General features: G+C 26.1%; 1 protein-coding gene across 1 annotated transcript; it reads right to left on the minus strand.

Annotated features, from left to right (window-relative positions):
- Positions 1 to 17: 17 nt before the first annotated feature.
- On the minus strand, positions 18 to 17,668 carry LOC122522366 (short neuropeptide F-like). The gene is made up of 4 exons (XM_043643434.1): positions 17,413 to 17,668; positions 10,706 to 10,803; positions 6,140 to 6,324; positions 18 to 989 (listed from the first exon to the last, which is right to left on the minus strand). The coding sequence occupies exons 2-4, from the start codon at positions 10,791 to 10,793 to the stop codon at positions 930 to 932; spliced, it is 333 nt and encodes a 110-aa protein (XP_043499369.1). The 5' UTR covers positions 10,794 to 10,803; positions 17,413 to 17,668; the 3' UTR covers positions 18 to 929.
- Positions 17,669 to 20,860: the final 3,192 nt, after the last annotated feature.

Genomic DNA, 20,860 nt, shown 5'->3' on the forward strand with positions numbered 1-20,860 from the left:
TACTGCTGTTTTTGAAATTAATTCAAACACCGATTAATCCTTTATTCATTCTTCTATTTTTGGTACATTATTATATTTCTTTTTTTGGCACATAACATACATTTTAGATTTATTTCTTTTTTCATTCGTTAATTCAAATTCATTTTTTTTTAATAAACGTTCTTCGAAATATTATAGATCGAATTAAATATCGGAATAGGATAAATTTGTGATAGAACATTTATTTAGATTTTATTTTTCAAATTCTTTCTCAATCGAGAATTAAAGTTAGAGATTGCGAAAAGTTATTATATAAAGATATTATAGTTTTTCTTTTAAACGTTTAGGCCAGAAGCCAGGATTCGTTATTTCGATTTTCTTTTTAAGCTTTCATTTTTTTCAATAAATAAAACAAGCAGCACATATTGCGACGATTATGTATATATATATATAAAGTATACAACACAATGTAAATAGTTTCTACGTAGTAACGACAATCATCCTCCTCTTATCTAACATAATTCATAGTTTTATAATCGTCGATTAATCAAAATAGATAACGTAAAATAATGCGTTACATCTGTCAATTCAATATATATTCTATATTAATTATTTTTCTAGTTTAACAATAAAAAAAAAATACAAACAAATAAATGATCTTGATCAAATTTTCAAATGATTGTTGTTGTTATTGTTGTTCGAATTACTTTTTCTTTTTTAGCCTTGGTTAAAGAAAGGACATCGATGTTACTACTAACGAAGGGTAACGAAAATAATAATCAATTAGGTTCGATCAAGTTAGGAAGATGTTTCACATTTTGTTCTTATCTTAAATATAATATGTACGACACAAGTTTCTTATTTGATTTAATATGTATGAGAAATATAGGAAAGTGACGTGTTATTATCGCAAAAGAATAAGAAAAAAATAATTTAATCCGTTTTCTTTATTAATTGTTATCCTCGAAACCCGTCGCTACCGCGGCCATCGGCTTCGAGAGTAAACCCGTCTGAAACAAAAAAGAACAAAAAAAAGAAATTATTAAGATATGACCTTAATTAATAATTCCATTGGGAAAATATTCTTTTAATTAGGTATCATTATGTTTTTTTTTCTTTCCTTTTCTCTCTCTCTCTCTCTCTCTCTCTCTCTCTCTCTGTCTCTCTTTCCCTCTTCTCGTACAAAACGATTTAACGCATCGATTAACAATCTCGTCCAATTCGAATGAATTGTATCGCATCGAATCAATGACATATTCCTACTCTTATCTTCGAATATAACGAACGAGATATTTATTCGTTTGGAAAAAAATTTATTCTCAACGTTTTAAATATCAATTAACGAGCTTTCGAAAGATACTCAATGTTCTCGGAATGATAATGTCATCAAGAGGTGATAAAATAGAGATGAAAGATACAAGATAAAATAGAGTAGAGAAAGAAAAAGTTATATAGAGAAGTATAAACTCATGAAAGTAGTTGAACACTTGCCATGAAATACTTTATTAATTATAATAAGTACATTTTATATAACACTTATATCGACATATTATTAACATTGGATTGAAGTATAACTCTCTAGATTATATAGGTAAAGTTTCAAGTAAATCGAAATATATATACAATAGTTATATGATTTATTTCAAAATACTCGAAGTATGGAGTTCAATATCACCAAGTGTTACAGAAAAGTTAGAAAAGGTCATCCATAATCGTTTACAAGATGTTATTCGTGCCAAAGTTGGTTCTATTAAATATTCAAGATTTTAAAAGTTATCTGTTCAAATATTTTTTTGGCTTCAGTTATCTATATATTGGTAAGAAATAAATCATAACTATTGTGTATATACATATATATCGACTTGCTTGAAACTTTACCTATATAATCTAAAGAGTCATATTTCCATCCAATATTAATAATATGTCGCGGTAAGTATTGTATAATATACTTATTATAATTAATAAAATATTTTATGGTAAGTGTTCAAATACTTTCGTGAGTCACACTGTATATTTAAAGATTCATCAAGGACCATAAGAATTTCTACAGTAAAGGAAGAAATTGCAAACTTCAGTGAACGTTACAACTTTCGTTTAGACAAACATCAAAATCCTCTGGCAAACAATTTTGCTGGAAAATACTGATTTACGTACGTAGACTTAAAATATTTTACTCCTTTTTTGATCTAGAAACAAGATTTGGCTAATTATTATAATTTTGTTATGCTAATATAGAATTATGTATGGTTTATATTTATCATTGTAACGTTTCTTGTTATTCGTGTTAATGTATCACACGTCAGTATAAATTACTTATAATATTCTCGGCTGAGAATTGATTGTATTATTTTCTTCTATTGATAAAATAAAAAAAAAAAATTAAAAAAATATATATTAGAATATCCTGTCATCATCAAAAATTGTTTTGAAGAAAAAAAACAAGAAAAAGAAAAATAAAAATAAAATAGTAGACATCTACACGCGTGATAAGCCTGTGATTTTCATTGATTCGAGTGAATGAATAGGAAATTGGCAGAAGATAAACGTATAGAAACGAATCGCGTTGTAAAAGAGAGAGAGAAAGAGATGGATATACCCCCATTATTGGATGGAAGGGAAGATACGAGAAATTGAGGACAATCTTAGACTATCGAGAAGCCATGCTTTGATCAGAGAAGAAGAACTGCTTGATGAGATGACTGCTTTTCGTGTCAACTTAACGAAAAAGAGAAAAGAGAAGAAGGGACTGATAAAAGAAGAGAAAATAGCAAAAGAGTAGAGGAAAAAGTAAAAATAAAAACATCACAAAAAGCAGGCCAATTGGTTTTTTCCTCATTGAAGCTCAATTTCGAACTATTTTTTTTTCTGTATTACTGGCAAATTTAGTTTTCAAAAGGCTCGAAATGTTACAAATTATCCTAATTCGATTATTGTCACTGATATAGAAACCAAAATCATATGGATCGTTTATTTTGATAGTGGCGTAAGTCCGTTTTGTTGTTTTTTAATAAAATATCACATAATTTGCGATTAATATAGTGTAAATTTTTTATTTATAACTAGTTAGTATTTAATATCTTAAAAAATGCCAATGTTTTGTTCGAATCAAAATTGGCCAATAAAAGAAAGTTAATAAATGAACAAAAAGCGTTCAAATAATGAATGAACATAAAAGAAAATCTTTAAACGAGATTTCCAATTACATTTCTTTTTTTTTGGCAATATTATATATGTTAAGTTTAACAATATATAAAAAATAATTAACGTTCAAAATAAAATATACACTACATCCAATTTAATATCTTATTATTATTTATAAATAAAATTGGATTAATATGAAATATATTTTAAGGGATATTAAATTTTATATAATTGAAATTAAATGATATTTACAATTGAGTAATTATGAAAATGGTATAATTTCATTTAAAGCCTCTCTCTCTCTCTCTCTCTCTCGTTAAATATATATAATTTTAATTCAATGAAATAATCAAATTACGTATTGAAAAATTAATAGAAACATATTGCCAGACTTGACATAATTAATTTATATTTTTAAATTGACTAATTTTCTAACCTTTAATTTTCTCGAAAAAAGAACAAAACATAGACTGTCACTATTTTCAAAATAAACGGGCCATTAATATTAAAATAAATTTATTATGCGTATAATATAAATTTATATCGTAACGCGTGGGGGTGGGTTTCTTTCTATCATATGGGACCATCTCACCTGTTTGCGTATCTTGCTGTACGAAAGAAAAAAAAAGAAAAAAGAAAGAGAGAGGAAAAAAAGGAATATATTTTTCCACGGTTAGATATTTGTCTCGTAGTATGTAAGAGTCGATATATTACCTCGTTGCAAGTCACCATAATTCATAAGTCTTCTTCTTCGGATTCGCTTACGCATATTTTTCACAATAAACGTTACCGATGATAAGAATTTGTCTTTTTCCTAACAATATGTATTTTTTTTTACTTTCTATATATTTCTTTATTTTATACCCCATATATATTTATTTATTTATATATATTATATATTTTTTCTTCTTTCTTTTTCTTTTCTCTCTTCTATTATTATTTTCATTTCTTTGCTCCGATCTAACTATAGATACGGGTATCTATGATGTGTCTATTATATAAAAAATTTCGAAGGATCGTAAGCGACAGACTGGAAATTGCTAGGTTGTTTCCTTCAAAAAGTTATTTCTCAAAGACGTGTCACTTTGTGAACGATCGATAACCTCTCGTAACCACTTTATTTTTCTATATGTCTATTTGTATGTAAGTTATATATATATACCAAGTATGTAAGTTATATATATACCAATAGATACAAAAATTTAAGTAATGCGTCTTGTTACTCTCTTACTGTGACTGCTGCTTTGCAAATTTGTACTTGTCACCTGGCATACTAAAAACTTAACCGACATTCGACTCCTTTTTATTCCCACGTATTATGAAACATTCTGTATATTTCTATTGTTTTATTTACATTAATAATGACCTTTAGTCAAATTGATTTACGACGAATTCGTATTTCTGCGATGTAAACGATTAAATTATAATCGTATGAAGTATTTTCCTTCATATTTTGAAAATATTTTTAATGATATTAGACATCTATATTCTATATAGAATAAATTTAAAAATAACGTAAAATATATACAGGATGGTATCTTTCGGTAACAAGGTCAATATCGGAAATATTATTTGCCCATACGAACTTTTTTTAGGTATTTTTTTTTCTTATTTGAAAGATTGAAACCAATCCTAAAATTATGCTAACATATTTTTTAAACGTCCTGTATATAACACGTAAATAAGTTATGAATTGAAATAAGACATATAATACAATATCTGTGCAGAGAAATATATATATATAATATTATATTTTTTAATATCGAAGATACTGTCTCAAAAGAAATTCATTCAAGACTTTATCTTGTGTGCCTTTGATAGTATTAACTCGTACAGTTCACCGATCACAAAACAGAATCTCGATCTTCGTGTTACATACCTCAAAAAAAATAAAAAAAAAATAAAATAAATATAAAAGAAAAGATAAGAAAAAAAAATACATATATATACAGGATGTACCATTTAAATCGATCAACTTGAATATCTTAAAAACTGTTGATGATAGAAATAAATGTGTTAGACAAAAGTTGAATGGTTCAAGTGGGCATATTATCTGATATTATTAGTATTTTTTTTGTAGGTGGTAAAGGTCACACGAAGATCAACTTTGATATTTTAAGCAGAATCATATATTTTTTAATGCAGTTAATGCAGATTTTTATTCCCTATATAAAAGTACGGAACCATTTATGGCGAAAAATCATTAGTTTACACACACACGAGATATTTTAATTTTAATATTTAATATTTTCAATTATGTTTTGTTTCTTGTCTCATGACTCAGTATGATAGGATTATATGACCATTGATAAATTTTCTTCTAAGATTATTAAAATGGCAGATTACACACCCAACGAAATTGTTGACACGATTTTTACACTAGGAGAATGTCATAGCAAATATATAATACAGGTCTTATGGGAGTATTTGAAAAATAAAATTAATATGAAATAATGTAAAACTCCAAATGATCTAATAAAACAGAAGATACTTCACGCATGTCAACAAATTTCTGTAAAAATGTTAAAAAAAGTTGACAGGTCATTTAGAGATAGAATAAATTTTTGCATTCAGGACGAAAGATCTACTTTTGAACATCTACTAACAACTAATACGTATACATGATAACAATACGACTAATCAATATTAAAATTAAAATATCTTGTAAACCAATGATTTTTCGTCATAAATAGTTATATACTTTTACGTAAGAAATAAAAATCTACATTAATTGATGTATTAAAAAATATATAATTCTATTAAAAAAAATCAAAGTTAACCTTCGTGTGATCTTTACGCGTCAACCTACAAAAAAACTAATAATATCAAATAATGTACCCTCTGGAACCATTCAACTTTTGTCTAACACATTTTTTTTCTATCATCAATAGTTTTGAAGATATTCAAGTGGATCGATTTAAATGGGACACCCTGATGTTTTAATCTTTTTGGGGATTAAATCAACAATGACGACTTTCATGAAATTTTTTTATCTTTGTTGTAATAATAATTAACTTACTGAAACGTGAGGTGAACCAGAACGTCCAAATCGTAAACGCAGAGACGGTGATCGTTGCGATTTACGAATCATCAGATGTTCCAATGGAATTTCACCAAATCCGCCATTTTCCATAGCATTCCGTTGCAAAATGAGTCTGTAAAGCTGGTGAATATTCTCGGTCGGTGATTTGTCTGGCGACTCGTCTATAGGAAAAAGAAAAAAAAAGTACAATAATATAAAAACGTTAATAAAACAATGAATTCATTGGTTATCAGAACGATATTTGAAAAATTTATTCGTGATATACTTTTTTTTTATTTTGAAGATCTGTGATCGCACACGTCCGTCTACGTTTAACGCGAATAACAATATATTCTTTTACAATTATTATTTATATTAAATAGAAAAAAAGTAGAGAATAAGAAAAATGATTGATAAATATTGAGATAATTCGCCAGAAGCAAGTTTTTTTATTATTAAAACTAACGCGTTTTGTTAAACTTGTCGGTTTTCTTTTTTCTTTTTGCATAAAGTAGAGAAAATGATAATATTTTTAACGTCGCGAAATATTATTATGACACATTTTTACGACGTTGAATAATTTTATCGTATGAAAACGAAGTGCAAAGGTAATACGTGAGTCGTTAAAATTGTTTTTTTACGATAAGTAACGTTCTTCGTTTTATTCGGAATTGATATTTTTCTAATAAAGACCGAGAGATTATTCAAAATGCGAAATATACGTAGAAACGATAAATAAAGAAGTATGTTCACAAATATATATATATATGATAGGTAGATTTGATTTAAGAAAACTTACTTTGATGTTCTTCAAAATTAAAATCGTATAAAAATTTAAATACAAGCTAATTAAAATCAAATTAAATCTAATTTTTTTACAATTAAAACCAAAGTATTGAAAATAAAAGAACATTAATTCCGTTTCGTTTTCTATAGTCAATTATTATCCAAGTTAGAACACTACAATATATAAGTATAAATCTATTATTTATTATATTATAATATTTTGAAATTAGTACACATACCAATCGTAATTAAAAAATAAAAGAAAGAAAAAAAAAATGATAAATGTTTTATTTCGAAAATATTTTATATCTCCGAACGATTGTAATTTGTACAATATTATGAATATTCGAATACATTTTTACATATACGTGAATTCATATTTATATTTTCAGCGGTTGAATTTAATGCTATCGTTTTAAATCATTTAACAGCGATTTTATTTATTTTAATAATTTGGGCGTATCCTTTCGACTGATTAACATTGTATTCCTCAATTAATAGGAGACCAGGTATCATATTCCATTATCGTTAATGTCAAGGGCAAGGGTTCTTCCCTAATATCGTATACCCAGTTCTAAAATAATTGATGATAGAGTAAGATGCTTTATCATAAGGAACACTTTTACAGATGCGACCAAATAAGTTATGTTACCCCATAACATTATCTATAAATATTTCGTAAAATGTATTTTTTTTTTCTATGCACTATCAAATAATCTAAAAAAATGGTTTCTATTCTCTGTGTTTGGAAAAGATTCTCTGTGTTTCTTTTGATCGATATTTATTTGTATATGTATTTATTATTATTAATAATTACTAATTATATTAATATATTAATATAACAATGTATAAGTTAATCAATTATTTCTTTTTTAATCTTTTTTTTCCCCATATTGATACAGCTAATAAAAAAATATATTTTTTTTATTCATAAATAAACTATACGTAGAATATTACATGGTTTAGTGACAAAATATCAAAATGAGAACAATAACAAATTTTTGATCGCAATGAAAATATGACGCTTGCAAATAATGATTAATCGAAAATAATAGTATCATAAATTACAAAAGAATCGATAAATTTAAAAGAACGATCAAACAAAAAATATGTTGGTATGTTGAAGTATGGGTAAATAGAAACAAAGGGAAGAAGAAAGGGAAAAAGGAAAAATAGAAAGAGAAAGAGAATGATAATAGGTATATCGAATAAAAACACAAATAAAAATTTCTATGGTATCCATTTATACTAGGAATTCAAAATTCAAATGGATGGAAGCATCGATGACTGAAAACTGGCGTAACTCTCTTTCATTTTTCAAACAGTTCAACGATTTTATTAAAACCATTGTGCGTTTCGCGTAGGTAGTTAAAACTTTATCTTTTGTAAACGAATACTTCGATTCCACCACGTTGAGGGATAGAAAAATGAAATACATAATTTTTTTTTTTGTTTTCATTTATAACACCACATCATTTTTCTGTTACTCGTATTACTGATTAATTTGATTTTATAAAAATTATGCTACCTTTTGAAGAATACAAGAACACTTTTTAATTATTTATTATTAAATTGGTATATATTCAAAAATAATTCTAACGTGCATTTCTTTTTATGTTATTTAAGGTAAAACTTCTTAAACGATGGTAACAAAAATTTTAGAAAAAGATATGAAAAAAGAGGGAATGACAGAATCAAATAGAACTCACGGTCAATTAACAGTTTTGTGTGTGTGTGTGTGTATGTGTGGATTGTGTGAGCGTATCAGAATTAATTTAAAACCATTAAAGTAAGAATAATACAAAGTACATTCGTTTCAAAATTACATACACTTTGAATGAAGAATTTCGATCTGATATTTTATTAAATGAACATTTCCAACTCAAAGTAGTCACTGGCTTGATTAAAACAAATGTATTTTAATTTAAACAATCGAAAATATTGGTAGTGGGTTCGATATACTTTAAATGGCTATAAGTTTTATTAATTGTTCAGATATCAACAATTATCTCTGCTCTCTCAATTTTCCATAGAAAATTCTCGGAACCATGATTTACTATATATCGAACCGCATCACACCTCATAAGTTGCATTATTATAATGTTTTGAAGTGTAAATTCTTATCATCGGTATATTGATATATTGAACATTAAATTACCAGAACGCGTTAATTTGACTCATTTACGATTTTATTACTATATATTTTGAAAAACTTAAAACATCTTTTTAAAATTAATAATTAAATTAATTAAATAAAGATACTAATTAATTTACTAATAAAATTAATTATCGATATATTTGTGATCTATAGTTGAATTAGCTAAAAAATAACTTGATTTTAATCCACGTTGAAATCCATTTTTGTACTCTGACGCATGTTTGATCATCTTATTCTTTAATAATAATGTAATTTAAAATGATTAATAATAATTACATATATATTACTATATAACAATATATATATAAATTTATTTAATTATTATTATTGTATATATTATTTATATTAATTTTATTTATTTAATTAAATTATTTATATTTTTGTAATTTTTAAAAATTTGCCGAAAGTGTAGTTTAAAAACAGAATATATATAATATAATTTGTTTTGAATAATTTTTCTTTAAAATAAAATTTTATTTTTTTTTAAATTTCAATTTTGATGTTGAAGTTAAATTGACATATTTCATAATAGGCATATACAAAATATCCGGTAATCTAATTATTGTTAATCAATCTGTATCATCTATAAAATACTATCTTAATCATCTCTGTAACAATCTTTATTTTATGTTCTTTCCCAACTTCGTTTACCTAACTCTATATTAATGTGTTTATACAGAATTTATACAGAGAGAACAATGAGTCAGTTTACTGTTGGATTTCGAAGAAAACGTTACGTTGAACTTATACTCCATGCTTTTAAACTACAATTAACATTTCTTTCGATTAATTAACAATTATTTACGGTATATCGAAAACTCTATTAATATTTTTAATTGTTTAAATGAAAATTCATTTATTTTAACATTCCCGGTCAGTGATGACTTCAAACCGAAAATTTTCATTTAATGAAATATCAAATCGAAATTATTAAACATTTCAAATATATTAATAGATATGTTATTTTTAAACAAATGTAGTTTTTAATTATTCTTACTTTAATGGGTATTAAACTGATTTTGATACTAAAAAACATTTAAATAACAGTATAAACAAAGAAAAAAAGAATTCCCCTTGTTATACTAATATGTACGATTTTAAAGTACTGTCCTGTAATTTCCTGTACATTATTTTCGTATTTGTTTAATTAACTTGCTATAAATAAAGCTTTCAAGTTAAACTCACTAAATATGTAATTGTGGTATTAATAATGTATTTATTTCTAAATTTTCTTCATACTAAACGCACTATATAAATAGTTTTCAAAAGAAAATCTAATAAACGTAACATTATACGATTTAAAATAACACCCACTATATGTATGAATGAATTGATTATTGTGTCCACATTATAATACGAGTTTCACTTCTATCAAGCGTGGGAGCTACGCACATTCTTTTTTTCCAATAATTCCCCTAATTAAATGTTCAGATATAAAATGTTTTAACTTTTGACTATATGATATTTAATAAAGCAGCTTATGTAAAAGCTTCTTACAATTAATAGAATTTGCAAATACAACGAGTTACATTTCCGTCCTACTCCGAGTTTTACTTAACATTTCTGCGACAAAGTAAATACGTTGTTAAGAAATATGATTAATAATTGTACGTTCGTACCTGCATAATCCATATAATTTTCCACTGCGCAAACGATGCCGAAGATGAGTAGAAGAGTACTAGTTCTCAAGCAAAATTCAGCCCTCATGTTGGATTTTCTATAAAAGACAAAAATAAAAATGAATATTAAATTAATCGATGATTTAATTTAATGATTATAATATTTAAAACAAAAAAACTTCACATAAATTTTCAATTAATACTTCGACATTGGATAAACAAATAGTTTAAATTAATCGGATGTGCATGTATATTATACATTTTATGATTGTCTAGAACACACGTACCATTTACGTACATACTTGAAAATACGTAGTACCATGACATGAAATAAACAGAGTGTTAAATAAGCAAGCGCTTATAAACGCATTGCTTTTTGACGTATCATTCTACCCTTACAATTAGTTCTTAATAAATTTTCAACTAATCAAACGAAAACAATGCGAAAGTTCAACAAACATCCAATGAACGATGAATGAATAACACTTACAATTGTACAAACGATTCTAACCAACTACAGTTTAGTTGATTAGTAAACAGTTAATTTCTTAAAATCATTGTTATACCAAAAAGAAAAAATATCATATAAATGTTTTTTATTGCATTATCCTTTTTTTTCTCATAAAATTTAGGAAAGAATATAAAGAAGTATAAAAGCATCAGAGAAAGATCATAAAATTTATAATAAAAAGTATAAAAAAAATAGTAAAAATAATCGACTAACGAACGATCTCGATGAAAAAAAAATTAACAATATGATAGTTAGATAATTATTCTTATTATATTTAGCGCACAATTAACACGTTGACTGGCGTGTAGGTCACCGGTGACCTCAACACACCAGATAGTAAAAATACATAATTAAAATAAATATCGATACTGATAAATGTTTAAATAATACCATTGTTATTAGTTAGAGTTTGAAGAAAATAATAATATATAGAACATGCGCAAAAATAATCTTATAATTAGAAGAAAAATATACATGATATGTAAAGACGTGTTTTCTGTACGTAATTGTTTGATAAAATGCAATCTTCATCATCAAAACATTTCACTAAATACATCGCTAACTTCATCCTAAAATCGGTAATTAAAATATTTTTCGAGTTACTTATTCGTATAACACCATTTAATTAACAACACAAGTAATCAGTAAAAGCTCTATTGCCAATTTCCTGTAATATTTTATAGTTTTTTTTACAGTGGTGAATTATAAGCAGACATTTTAATCAATTGATCAGACAAATCAACTATAGATTTCCATAAATTATGATCTACTACCATTTTTGGACACTTTGAAACAACTGATAATCACGAAAATGGTCGACAGCGCCTCAGGAATCACTGGTGACCTCGCCATAAATAAGGCATTAAACACAATTATACAACTCCCTTTATCAGTTGTAAAACAAAAATTTGAACAAAATGTCTCATAATAAAATGTGTCTCATACAAATCTCTCTCAATATGTCTCATAATAAAAAATTCATCTAGGCGTGGCAGGCAAATCATGTGAAAAACGCGCGGCAGCCAACGTGTTAAAAGTTCGAATAAAACTCGAATACATAATAGTTACAATAGTAAGCTACATTGAATGAATAACTGTGATTACGTGATCTCTTTCATGATAACAGATAATAAGAATTGTCGCGATATTGTCGAAGACATGTGATATTGTTAAAACGTCTCGAACAATCAATTCTTATTCTTATTCTTCTTATTCTTCTTCTTCGTCTCCTTCCCTTCATTTATTTTTTTTTTAATCATCCTAACGATCAAACTCATACTTTTGCATTTTAATATTTACGACTTCTCGTATTTACGTAATCATTCTCTTCGCGGCATCGTATTTAAGTTTTAACGGAAACATTTTATTTTTATTTTCTAGTTCCGATATTGAAATATTAATGAGCCCTCCTGTCCTTTATCTTTCTTATACATTGACGCATTTATGCATTTTCATAGGGAACGAGATCGACATTTATGTATATCACGAAGTATATCGAGTGAGAGAATAAATAATAGTTAAAGAGAGAGAAAGTTAGGAAAAAGTAGATGATCTTGTTAGTTTAATTATTTATAATAAAGCAAATTATTATCTACTTTGATGTGAAAAATACTTCATAATTTCTGATAATTACGTTCAATGATTTACACGTTCTTGAATTACAGTCTATCTATAAAGATTATTATAATTTCCCGAATAAGAAAAAAATATCTTATATATATATAACAATTAAAATAATAAATAATAATAAAATATAATATATTTTTTTGTATATTTTTAATTTATTTATTAATAATTAATAAATCCCCTAGCAATATAATTTTTATATAATATCATTGTAACGCGTCGACATTGTAATTTGTTTTCTAATCCGTAATACTTATACATATATATATATAAATATTAACATAAATTTTGTATGTAAGTATAAAAAAAACATGCAAATGACGTTCGTCCTATTGTTGGGAAAAAAAATCTTGATAAAATTTTATCGAATTTTATTCGATTATTCGCAACATTTTGTGTTTAATATTGAATTAACGTAATGATAGAGAAACACGTATAAAAAATAAAAAAGAAAAAAAAAATCCATCAAACGAAATCTACAATGTAATATCTATTCAGATCATGTATCAAAAATGAATACGTTGCATTGCAAATGATTCATTACCTCATACTGTTGTCGTTCGTATGAATAATTACACTTTTTAATTAATCATATGTTTTTCAATAGACTAATACATAAAATAAATGTAAATACATACATAAAATATAATAGCAACGAATCGATTTCAACGTAGATATTGCTCTACTAATATTTTATAATAGTTATTCCCGATAGAAAACAAATTTATCGATTGATCTTTAACACTAAACCTAACCTAAAACGGTAAAAACGCATGAAATGTACGCGCAATATTCATTTTTAAATAAAAGAATATATTTCGTTAGCTATCGAATTGGCTACAATTTTATTCTATATTAAGATATACGGATTTTTTTCGTTTTAAATAAGAAATTAATAGGAATAGGTATACATAAAATGTCGATAGGTTTAGTATTAATCATTGAAAATAAACTGTTAACATTTTTAGGGTTTTAGCAACGTTTGACTGCGTAGATGTGCGGCCATTAAAGTGTTAATAACTATCTTTACAATATATTAGTTATAAGATTAATAAATATGTGAATTTTTCATTTTCTACATGTATTTGTTTTTCATTTCCAAACGAAAAAATTGCCGATCTTAGAGTAAGTCTTACGGGAAATAATATACGGTCATTTAAATATTAATATATTACTATATAATATATATATATATATACTTCCTATATTATTATCAAATTATTCTTTACGAAAAATTCCTTGTCTTAAAGTTAACCCATGAAAAACAATTTGACGAAAAATGTGACAAAAGAAAATAAAAAAATTCACACAATTGCAATTATCTTAATAAATCTATAAAACAATTTGATATCTACCTTTTCTCTTTTTTTTGTCTTTACGATTAAGCGAATGAATATTGAAAAGAATCGATCGGTCAAAGGGCAACAAGTGAAGCTTTTCGACGAGAATCACAAGCAAATAAACTCATCAAACGTTTGCAAAGAATAAATCTCTTTTCCGAGAATAGAGTTACTTTCCCTTGAGTCAAAACAAAAAAAAATCCAAAAGAATTGAAAAGAAAACAAAGAGAGACCGTATCGGAGGGGGAAGGTGAAATTAAAATCAATTTAAGCTGCGAATAAAACGAAACTTCAATACTAAATTTAATTAGCTTTCTTTATATTCATTGTTAAATCTTTTTTAAAAATAAAAAGATCACTTTTTTCCGTTTGCGGAGAATTTTAAAAGGAAAGATCTATTGAGAATGAAATTGAACTATTCGTATACATCTTCGAGGCAACGTAATTGTTTTATGCAATATAGCGTATAATTGTATTTATTCTATGAATAAAAATATATTCAATTGATCTCGAATTGTTATTTTGATGATGATTATTAGTATTATTATTATTCAATTATTATTTTAGGAATAAAAATATGAACCGTTTGTTTTGAAAATGATGCAAGTTAATTTTTTGTTGTTTCAAGAAATGTAAAGATTAGCATATTAGTCAATTTAAAAATTTAAATTAATTGTGTGTGTCAAATCTGGCAATGTTTCTATTAACTTAATTTGATTATATAAATTTCTTTTAGGTGAATTTAACTAAAATAATGAATATTTACGGACTGTAGATGGTCTTACGCTATTTTCATAATTAATCAATTGTAAAAATCATTTAATTTTTATTATAATACGAAAAATTAAATATCAAAATATATTTTCTATAACAATCCAATTTTATTTATAAATGACAATAAGAAATAAAATATAGGATGTGTAGTATCTTTTATTTTGAACGTTATTTTTTTATATATTGTTAAACTTAACATATAATATTGCCAAAAAAAGAAATGTAATTGGAAATCTTTAAAGATTTTCTTGTATGTTCATTCATTAACTGAATTTTAGTTATTTTCTTAAAATGTTTTCTAAATAAAAATTAAACATTTTAATCACTTGCACCACTTTCGTAATCAATCATTACGTAATTTCTTTTATTGGCCAATTTTAATTTGAACAAAAATTTTGTATTTTTTAAAATATTAAATAAATATTAAATAGCTCTACATAACAAATTTATATTAAATTAATAACAAATTATATATCTCATTTAAAAAAAATGAATTTACGCCACTTTTAAAATAAACGATCCATATATTAAATTGATCGAAACAATTATTATTTTTAAATATGGATAATTTTTTGCAATCGAAAAGAAAAATTTCGAAAAAAATTATTACACGCATATAAGAACGTTTAATACAATCCATTGTCTTTCTTTGCGAATAGACTTATGTTAGAGACTATCGTTCGCTAGTAAAAAAACGATATTTCCCGAACCTATAACTTTATATTGACGTAACCCATAAAGAAGTACGCTCAAGTAAAAACCGTAATCACTGTTTACGATCAGAGGGGATATATTTAGAAAAATGACTATTCTCAGATCGAGTAGGCAAGATAAGCCAAAGAGGAAGGAAACCAAGTATACAAGCTTCAAAAAGTATATTTTTTTTATTGGATGATTTTTTACGACAATGACCGAACTAATATTTTCCGAACGAACGACGAATTTTTTTCATGGTATACATCAGAAACCACATGCATCGGCTTATCAAGCAAATGCAACAAAATAAAAAAGGGGGAATTCTGTATTGATAGGGGATGTTTTCTCGAATCAATTTCTTTTTTCGACAGTATCAATTAATAAATAATAATAAATAGAAAATAATATAATAATAATAATAATAATAAATGAATAAACAAACGGAATCGATGTTGTTATAATGTTGATGGAATAAAAACGATGTTGTTTTTTAATTAAAAAAAATCGTTGCTTGAATTTCTAGCAATGTATGTGTCTGCATCGATTACGCATACATAGTAAATGCATATATGTAAGTGTATGTATTGGATAGAATGATGCATACAGATGCATATAAATGCGATCTATTTTCAAATGTATCGTATAATCAATTATTTCGTATTTTGTTTTGTCAGTTATATTAAACCCGAACGTATACTACCATCGTATAAATAATACAAATTCCTATTAATCTTTAACCATCTTGTGTAATAACTTTTGCATAGATTCTCGGTTACTTCAGTTCGTTTGCAATTTTCATATTAACGCGTCTCCCGAGCATACGTTGAAAACAGACATCCGTGCCAGTTACAAGACACTTTACAAGCGTCCTTAGTAAATCGTGAATTGTACGTTAATAATTTACTAAACTAGTTCAAATTTTCTAAACTGGTAAATAAGAGAAAATAATTGTGACAAATCTCGACGTATTCTTAACGCGAATGAAAATGTGACAATGACAAACGATGTTTCTTAGAGTGAGTATTATAAAATTACGAGAAAGAGGGTGAAATGAGAAAGAGAAAGAGAAAGAGAGAGAGAGAGAGAGAGAGAGAAAGATAAAGGAACTTTCAACGAGTTTGCCAATCTAATTCCCTAATGTTTCTTCAAGTTTGAAAGTTGCGTGTCATTCTAAATTACTATCCCTTTTAATTAACATTAGAAGTAGGAAGTATGTTCAAGTTTAAGGAAAACAAAAAATTAATTATTTAGATACATATATGTACGTGTATACTTAAATACTTATATATATATATAATACTATATCACTCCAAATTACTAACCCTTTTAATAAACATTAGGAATACGAAGTATGTTCAAGTGTAAGGAAAACAAAAATTAATTATTTAGATATATATATCGGTCAAGGTAAACGAAATTTTATATCTAAACTATCCGAACAATTATCAAGAAAAGGTAAGAAAAACCGTACAAAATGTATAAATTAATATCATACTTTGAATTAACGTACGCTCTTTCTTTGTAATTTTATAAATAAACAAATATTAAAATAAGAAAAAGAAAAGAAAAAGAAACACCAGGTGTCGATCAGAAAATAAACCCAAATCAAAAAAATGTGTTTGCTAATAGGTGTCAACATCATTGTAACGATGTTCGATTTAATTAAAAAAAAAAATAAAAAGAATTAGCCCTATTTGGAAGCTTTTAAAATGAAGAAAAGAAAAGAAAAAGAACCAATTTAAAAATAACAGTTTACTTACTTGAGAGTTCGCTGAGGTAACCGGATGATAATTGGAATAAGAAAGAAAAATAAAAGATTACCCACGAAGAAAGATGATATGTAATTGTATTAGATTAAAAAATAAAAACTAGATTTAACTAGATGACAGTATAATATGTTGTAGCAAGAAGAAGAAGAAGAAAAAGAAGAAGTAAGATCAGCGTCCGTTGGTTGGGTGAATCGTCGCACGTTACCGCGGTAATGATGCGAAGTGTAGAGACACCGTGGATCCCTTTATATATATGGGGAAAGCTGCCGCGACGATGGTGCTTTCGATGAGGGATGAAAAGAGTGGGTGGGGGCACAGGTGGCCGCTTGAAAAGCGGCCACGCGGTTACGGGGCGCAAGCGTTGCGTTTTCCCTCACTTCCCTCCCTTCCCACCCTTCTTTTCTCTCACCCCCTATCTCTCTTCCCTTCTTTGACACTCGCAACGATGCGGAAGGTTGTGTAACTAGTGACGTGACTAGTTTTTTTCCTAGTGGTGATGCTGATGCTGATAGTGTGTACTTGTATTTGTATTAATATTTGAACTTATACTTATGTTTTGTTATAACTACACTAATTATTGTGACGTTACTGTTGTACATTTTTGATCATTATCATTAACTTCCGAAGACTTGATTTTAATACGGAAATCGTTTAAACGTCTTATATTAGATAAACATGTCTGTCGTAAAAGTAAAAACTTTAAAAACTTTCAAGATTCTTTTCCTTTTTAAAAAAATGATTATATGTGTATTTACTTTATTATTTGAGTTTGTACCTGTGCTTTGTTATAACGGCCCTAATGATAGTGATGTTACTATTGTTCAAATCTGCATTTTTTATCATTATCATTAGCTCCTGTGACTTGATTTTAATTCAGAAATTTAAACATTGAATAAGCATGACTATCGCAAAAATTTCCAAGATTCTTTTTCTTTTTAAAGAAATGATAATATGTCTATTTGTATTTGAGTTTGTACCTGTGCTTTGTTATAACGACTACATTATTGTAATATTACTATTGTTCAAATCGACACTTTCCGATCATTATCATTAACTTCTGTGACTTGATTTTAATTCAGAAATTGTTCAAATATCTTACATTAAATAAGCATGACTATCGTAAAAGTAAAAAGTTTCAAAACTTTCAAGGCTCTCTTCTTTTTTGAAGAAAGTATATTAACGTAAGCATTTTGTGCTAGTCATCTTCATAAAGATGACTTTTCATTCAGCTTTCCTACTTCTTTTCAATTTGACACCGTCTTATCGGTTACTTGAAAAATGTAGTAACAAAACAACCTTCTCGTTTTTGTTATTCCGTCATAATGATTATTTTTTTTTATTTGTTATTATTTCGTAATATTTGATCCTGTTAATAAATTTAAGAAGCATCGTTTTCAAAAAGTAAGATTCCCGCAGATACAATCCTTTTTCAGTCGATATGTTCATTCGTATCTTTTACAAATTTGTTACTTCTATTGGGATTATTTATAACACTTGGTAAATTTTTCAGTTAACTCGATGTACATTGATCCTTCACTTAAACAAATACTAATTTTCTTAGTTTTATCTTTGAAATCTAAAAATTTTATTTATTAAAGTGAAGCTCATTGAAGCTCATTGATTCGATCAAAAATAATATTTCAAGATAAACTTGTTCTAAAAATTACCTAAGAACTTAAAATCAAATCCATCGAAGAGGAAATATTCAATCTGTGTTAATGCATACAAAGTCAGATTAAAAAATCACCCAAATGATCTAGTAAAGAAGCTACATACTTTTAAAAAGTATCTAGAAAAGATTAATACTATTTCTATCAAGCGTTATCAAAAGACACTTTTCGAAATTTTAACACTTTAAATTATTCTCCAAGTTTAATTATTTTTCTAGAAACTAATTTTGTTACTTTTCGTATAATAGTTGTTAAATTAATTCAATGACGTAATTTTTCTCCAACTCATCATGGATCTAAGAAGAGACCTTTTGATCGAAATAGATATACACAAAATTGCGGTAGAAATACTGTTAAACAGAAAACACCCAAAAAGATCTTATTACAACATAAACTAACACTATTCTTTCTTACATATTGTAAAGATGTTCTATACTGATTGTGAGAGAAAAAAAAAGAAATTATATATTTTTCTATAAAAATATTAACACTTAAACGATTGCTTCTCGAAATTTATCGTTTCTATATTTTTTGTTTTCTCTGAAAATAATCTTTTTTATAACAGTAATTGCTAAGTATTACAAAATATTCGAACGAATTAATAATATTGCAAGATTTAGTACAAATATATATCTTAAACTTTCTAAATATTGTTATAAGGTTAATAAATATACGAATTGTTAATTTTCCATATCTATTTGATTTTTCATTTTTAAACAAAAAAATCGCCGATTGTTGTAGTAATCCTTACGAGAAATAATATATGATTATTTAAGTGTTAATTCGTAAAAAAAAAATTGTATCCACATGAAAAAATAAAAAGAAGTAACAAAATGATGTCTTTAATACTAAATTTACGGACTGAGCTAATTTGACTCATTAAAAATTTGATTATTATATATATATAAAACTTAAATATTATTTTTTAAAAACATATGTTGGTTTTTAGTTACATAATGAAATATACGTAAATAATACTTCCCCTCTACTCAATCCTTCATTCACACAATGTTTATAAGTCATTCAAAAATAATGAACAAAAAATCCGTAAATTTAATGTTAAAATTCGTATAATTAGATAATTTATTTCACAATAATTTTATTTTTCATTTATCTAACGCATAGAATAAATAAAAAAATTCTAATAAGTTGAATATGTGTTCGCACGCGCGCATTTGTGTGCATAAATGTGTGCTTTTGAAGAACTTTTATCTGACAATTAGAAAGAAAAAATAAATAAAATGAAATTGCAAATGTTCTCACGTTTTATTGCAATTAAATGACAGATTAAAAAAAAGAAAAAAAAAGAAAGAACCGCATATTGGTATCGTCCTATAAAAAAGGACTACGAACAGATATAAAATATAATTCTATATCGGTTATCTAATCTATAAGTCACGATAAACTAAATCTCTATTTGACAAATCAAAGCTCGTAGATTCCCACCCCTTTCCCTCTACTCATGATGCTAACAATTTTCTTTTATTCTTTTTCTTCTTTTCTTTTTTACCGCATGATGTGATTAGGGAAATATCAACAGTACTATCGGTCGATTAATTTTATAATCAAATAGATTATTCGTCATACCAGGAAATAACAGGACGCGCGATTAAATTTTTTTTTCTTTTTTCTTTTTTTTTTTCAAAACTGACCTATCGATTCGAGTATAAGTATATAGTCTCGTTGGCATTTAAACGCAAATACAAAAATAAGAGTTTTTGTTCCTATTTCATCGTATTCGAACGATTTTATATATTTCATTTCAAAAT

Source organism: Polistes fuscatus, unplaced genomic scaffold (genome assembly GCF_010416935.1).
Source record: "Polistes fuscatus isolate 324 unplaced genomic scaffold, CU_Pfus_HIC Scaffold5, whole genome shotgun sequence".
Taxonomy (NCBI): Eukaryota; Metazoa; Arthropoda; class Insecta; order Hymenoptera; family Vespidae; genus Polistes; species Polistes fuscatus.

Bases quoted from the DNA above. Each gene is read 5' to 3' on its own strand.
- LOC122522366 (XM_043643434.1), bottom strand. From the start codon at position 10,793: ATGAGGGCTGAATTTTGCTTGAGAACTAGTACTCTTCTACTCATCTTC. The intron at 6,325-10,705 runs GTACGAACGTAC...TTTTTCCTATAG, and splicing joins AAATTATATGGATTATGCAG to ACGAGTCGCCAGACAAATCA. The intron at 990-6,139 runs GTAAGTTAATTA...TTTTTGTTTCAG, and splicing joins CTGGTTCACCTCACGTTTCA to ACGGGTTTACTCTCGAAGCC.